This window comes from Phyllopteryx taeniolatus, chromosome 17, assembly GCF_024500385.1.
Source record: "Phyllopteryx taeniolatus isolate TA_2022b chromosome 17, UOR_Ptae_1.2, whole genome shotgun sequence".
Taxonomy (NCBI): domain Eukaryota; kingdom Metazoa; phylum Chordata; class Actinopteri; order Syngnathiformes; family Syngnathidae; genus Phyllopteryx; species Phyllopteryx taeniolatus.
In genome coordinates, this window is record NC_084518.1 from 17052379 (window position 1) to 17058383 (window position 6005).

The 6005-nt window shown below is 42.2% G+C and overlaps 1 protein-coding gene across 1 annotated transcript in view; it reads right to left on the reverse strand.

Annotated features, from left to right (window-relative positions):
* aqp11 (aquaporin 11) overlaps positions 1–5460 on the reverse strand; it is a 6424-nt gene extending 964 nt beyond the window's left edge. The window contains exons 1-3 of the mRNA XM_061751425.1: positions 4776–5460; positions 3470–3586; positions 1–3399 (exon numbers count right to left, since the gene is read on the reverse strand). The exon at positions 1–3399 is cut by the window's left edge and continues 964 nt beyond it. Coding sequence (XP_061607409.1) covers positions 3293–3399; positions 3470–3586; positions 4776–5367 — 816 coding nt within the window. The 5' untranslated portion in view covers positions 5368–5460 and the 3' untranslated portion in view covers positions 1–3292. The remainder of the gene's footprint in view (positions 3400–3469; positions 3587–4775) is intronic.
* Between the last annotated feature and the right edge of the window lie 545 nt (positions 5461–6005).

Consider the following 6005-nt stretch of genomic DNA (forward strand, 5'->3'; position numbering starts at 1 on the left):
TGACCAAGACCGGACAGGAAAAAAGTTACATTTCCGTCAACTGAGGTTTTACAATTACGTGTTCTCGAAAAACTTTGGTGTGAAAGCAATTACAAACGTCTCAAGTTCACAGTTACTGTTCCTAAGCTGCACTGCTTCATGTCATCAACCGACGCCGTCTAACTGCGTTTTCTCAAAAATTGTTGCAAAAAAAGGAATTACAAACATAGAAGCTACTATTCTTTTATGCTACACTGGCTCATTCGCGCCTCTTGAGTAACAAACGGCATTACAAGACGAGGCTAGCTAGCGCTTCCGCAACTTAACGGTGAGAAAAAAAACATTTAGTGCTCCTGACTCCTTGTAGCTAAATTGCACATTCAGAAGAATTTTCAGACACATTTTTAAATATAAACGAGGAAAATCTCATTGACAATTCGTTCGAAATTAAAACAACCAACTGTAAATGATCAACCCGATAAATCATCATTTTTACCAACATTGTAGGAGAAACAATATTTTTACGATGGCAAAAATTTAATTTACAAAGTGGTATGACAGTCAATTCCACTGCTGTGGCTCACTTGCGCCTCTTGAGAAACAAAGCGGTACTACGAGATGAGGGAGGCTAGCTAACACCTTAACGGGTTATTTTCCCGACACGTTTTCAAACATGAGAAAAATCAGCATTTTAATTGGTACATTCCAAACGTGCGTAAAAGTCAGGAAATCACAGTAAAATGTAAATTAGCATGCAGCAAGATAAATCATTTTCAAAATCGTTGTGATGTGCAAATTACATTTCGTTAAAACTTTTTCCTATTGACAAAGTGGAAGATTTTTTTCGTGAAAAGGCATCGCAAACGCCAGCACCAAAACATCAGTTGGTGGTTTACTACAGAATACTAAATTTCCTTTTTTTCCAAAAGTATAAAATTTACAATTTAACATTTTTCAACTGTGCAATGAATTGCTCATCTTCCCCCATTTAAATATGGAAAATAGCTTAGTTCTGATTGCCCCATACTACGGCGTCTGCTAGCGTAGACGCTTGAGGCAGCCAAGCCTTCATAAAGACGTGACGTCCTACGTGTTTACAAGTTTGATTGCGGGGTTATTTATACACAGTTGATGCACAGTCGCTTAATTTGTGCCACATTGATATGCTTTTGACCAATGTTATATATAACCCAACTTCCAATGAAGTTGGAATGTTGTGTTAAACATAAATTAAAAACAGAATACAATGATTTGCAAATCATGTTCAACCTATATTTAATTGAATACACTACAAAGACAAGATATTTAATGTTCAAACTGCTAAGCTTAATTGTTTTTAGCAAATAATCATTAACTTAGAATTTTATGGCTGCAATACGTTCCAAAAAAGTTGGGACAGAAAGTTGAGGAATGCTCATCAAACACCTGTTTGGAACATCCCACAGGTGAACAGGCTAATTGGGAACAGGTGGGTGCCATGATTGGGTATAAAAGGAGCTTCCCTGAACTGCTCAGTCATTCACAAGCAAAGATGGGGCGAGGTTCACCTCTTTGTGAACAAGTACGGGAGAAAATAGTCAAACAGTTTAAGCACAATGTTCCTCAATGTACAATTGCAAGGGATTTAGGGATTTCATCATCAAAAGGTTCAGAGAATCTGGAGAAATCACTGCATGTAAGCGGCAAGGCCGAAAACCAACATTGAATGCCCGTGACCTTCGATCCCTCGGGCGGCACTGCATCAAAAAAAAAGACATCAATGTGTAAAGGATATCACCACATGGGCTCAGGAACACTTCAGAAAACCAACGTCAGTAAATATAGTTCGGCGCTACATCCGTAAGTGCAACTTGAAACTCTACTATGCAAAGCAAAAGCCATTTATCAACAACACCCAGAAACGCCGGCGGCTTCTCTGGGCCCGAGCTCTTCTAAGATGGACTGAGGGAAAGTGGAAAAGTGTTCTGGTGTCCGACGAGTCCAGATTTCAAATTGTTTTTGGAAATTGTGGACGTGGTGTCCTCCGGGCCAAAGAGGAAACGAACCATCTGGACTGTTATGGACGCAAAGTTCAAAAGCCAGCATCTGTGTTGTTACGGGGCTGTGTTAGTGCCAATGGCATGGGTCACTTATACATCTGTGAAGGCACCATTAATGCTGAAAGGTACATACAGGTTTTGGAGAAACATATGCTGCCATCCAAGCAACGTCTTTTTCATGGACGCCCCTGCTTATTTCAGCAAGACAATGCCAAACCACATTCTGCACGTGTTACAACAGTGTGGCTTCGTAGTAAAAGAGTGCGGGTACTAGACTGGCCTGCCTGCACTCCAGACCTGTCTCCCATTGAAAATGTGTGGCGCATTATGAAGCGTAAAATACGACAACGGAGACCCTGGACTGTTGAACAGCTGAAGTTGTACATAAAAAAGAATGCGAAATAATTCCACCTACAAAGCTTCAATAATTAATGTCCTCAGTTGCCAAACGTTTATTGAATGTTGTTAAAAGAAAAGGTGATGTAGGACAGTGGTAAACATGACCCTGTCCCAGCTTTTTTGGGAACGTGTTACAGCCGTAAAATTCCAAGTTAACGATTATTTGCTTAAAACAATATAGTTTATAAGTTTGAACATTACATATCATGTCTTTGTAGTGTATTCAATTAAATATAGGTTGAACATGATTTCTAAATCATTGTATTCTGTTTTTATTTGTGTTTAACACAACGTCGCAACTTCATTGGAATTGGAGTTGTATATACAACTGTAGAAAAGGTTATATTATGATGGGAAGGTCCTCTTTCCTCTTGAGGAAAAAAACCAGAAGGCAAGGAAGGCTAGCACTTTCACAGGTATTTTTCGGAATTCTTCCCAACGCCAAGAAAAATCAACATTTGAACCAGACGACATTCTGAATGAAGGTAAAATTCAGGAACTCATGATAAACTAAAAGTTAGCATCTCTGCTAAACCACTATTTATTTATTTTTTTAAACCAGTGTGATGTAAAAATTACATTTCATTATTTTCAAATTGTGTAAAGAACGTTTGGGGTTTGAGGGTTTACAAACATCGCCAACAGTTTACGTTTTAGCACAGCTAACTTGGTTGCTAACGTTTTGTGGCTAAACAAAGTGCTATTTACAAGGTTAGGAAGGTTAGCGCGACTATCTCATTTTACCAAAATACAACAATGACAACAGAACGTCCGTCCTTCATTTTGTGCCTCTGACTCCCTCGTAGCTAAAATCCACAGTTGTTTATTTGAATGTGCTGTTCAAACCTTTTGTACAACAAAGTGCTAACATGAGACTAGTGAGCTTTCTGCTTGTGCGCAGCTTTTATGTCTCGACCCGCCATGTTTGTGCCGGAGAGGAACGGGAGGATCTTCTCGAAGAGCAGGATGCAGCTGGTGACACCTGAGGGTGACAACAGAACCAGTCGATAACTAAACAATGAACTAACGAACAAACAAATTCGTTTCCGTACCCAAGGCAGGTCCCAGCCAGTAAATGAAGCAGTACTCCAGGTAGGTGTGGCCACTGCAGGGGAAGTTGACGGAGAAGGCCAGCACGGGGTTAAACACGGCTCCCGAGATGCTTCCACCTCAAAACGAAATTGAACACCTCAATGTTGTTAGTAGTACAGTTCAAAAAAACGGGGCTTGAAAAAAAAAAAAAAAAAAAGTTATGAAATAAGGGATGTATTACTTAATTTAAGCAAAATCATCTGCAAATAGAACAGGAAAATTTGACTTGGCAAAATGTCTTAAAACAAATAGACATAGTCAGCCAGCCAGCTTCAAAACCCCACATCGATGTCTTAAAACTAATATATTTATACTACCTGAAAGTACTTCTTATTTTAAGCAAACCTTATAACTTTTTGTCAAGATTTGATTACTGGTTATGTTATCGTTTAAAGATTTTTAAGGCATGAAAAAATGTTTGAAGCAAGTGAAATCTTACACAAAAACTGCCTGGTAACAAGCAATATCTTGCATATTTTTCCTTGATTTCAGGTATTTAATATGGTTAGATTAGTTTTTGCAGTGTAGATAAAAAAAAAAAAATAGAAAATTTTTGTTTTCAGTTTTCAAATGTGTCGCCTGTGTAAGAGTGAAAGTACATGATACAACTTTTGGGAGTTTCCCCCATAAAAAAAACTAAGTATAATCCGAATAGCAATAAATTCTGTTTAATTATAAACAAACTTCAAAATGGTCCAAAACTTGACTTTGCGTCAATGTTTGTTAGTTTCTAAAAATAATGACATCTTTGCAAATGTCAACTGTGAAAATACTCGTTGTTATTTTTTAAATCCAATCCAATTAGCAATGAATTCATTAGTTTGGCATAAAGGTTGCCCAAAATGTGACATTATCTGAATACTCACTAATTTCTAAAATGAGCAATTTATGAATTTCACCAGTTTTGCCCATAGAGCAATTCCAGAAATGTGAACAAAATCTGCATTCTTCCTGTGTCCTCTATTTTTAATTAAATCACTGAGGCGGGTTTGTTGATTTATTTCGAAGCACCGAGTCTGGACAATTATCATTAGATTAAAGGTTATGTTTCATATGCTGTGGTCTCCATTTTAAAGACATAGTGCAGACAGCTTTATCACAGAGCCGATAACAGATGACATTTGAATGGTCACACTTCAATAATCGATAATCGTGAATATCGTTATAATCGAATCGTAGCACCTGGAGCAAAGGAGTAAGGTAGGAAACGGCGATTTCCCGAATTAAGTGTAACCTGCGTAGCGTGTAAACGTCACCAACACTCACCTGCGTACGCCAGCGCCGTAATGACCGCGGCGAGGACGTGGACGCGGAGTTTGTGGTCCACCTTGTGGATATGAAGAGCCGCCGCCTGCACCACGAAAGCGCAGCCCAGCTCCACGGCGGCGGCCTCCAGCACGGTTCCGCCGAGCGGGTCGAAGCACCTGAAGCCGAAGCGTCGCTGGCGAACGTGGTGCTCGGCCAGACCCAGGGACCACGCTGACGCGGCGGCGTAACGCGCCGACAGCGCGGCGCCGAACTGGCCGGCGACCGAGGCGACGGCCGCGCCGGCCCGGCAGCTCCCCCGGCAAACGCGCTCCGCGACGCCGCAGGGATTACACGACGCTCCGCGGAAGGAGAGCAAGTGGACGACCGTGACGAAGTACCCCAGCGTCAGGCCGTACGCCGGCTCCAGACGCGCGGCGTCCCCGAGCAGCTTGAGTTCGTGCGTGCAGCAGCACAACTGGAAGGTGGACGCCGCCTCCAGCGCCACGGTCCCGGCGGCTCCGCGGAGGCAGCGAGCGGCGGCGCGGCGGACCAGCTCGCTGAGTAGCACCGCGGATGCCAACGCCGCCACGGAGACCCACGCGTCGTCCATCCCTGCCGAGTCGCACTCCGACGAGCGGGACGAGCGGGTACATCTCCCCCACCCGTCCGCCGTCCCCTCCTCCTTCAGCGCTGCCAAAGTTCTTGCGCATGTGACGGAAAGTAGGGCGATCGGACTTTCAAAATAAAAGCTAAGTTGAACGCCGACGACTTCAATGACTACTTTATTATTTGAGCCACTTTTTTAAAGTTTTTAAGTCAAGTACAGAAATGAATAGAGCAAACTCAGATCTTCCATATTAGTACAGTGGACCCCCACTCCAAGTTCCACCATCATGACCAACATTGAAATACAGCTTACTTAAATACTTTTTGTGCCATTTGTTTTTTTTTTGGGTGGGGGGGGGGGTGCGCCGTGAACTTTTTCTCATGTGAAATGGGTGCCCTCTTGGGATTTCAGACATGCGTCGCGAAGAAAGATTAATTTGTAAGTGTTGGAAGGAAGTTGCGCTATTTGTTGTGCAGTACTTGGAACTTGATCGCTTCCTTTTCGCAAGTGTGGTTGAGACAAGTAAATTGCATACTTAAAAATATTCCCACAGGATCGCGCGACAGCTAGCCCGAGGCTAATCACAGCATCTGTGCATAATTCATGCGTGTCATTCGCCTGAATAAATACACGCATTAACT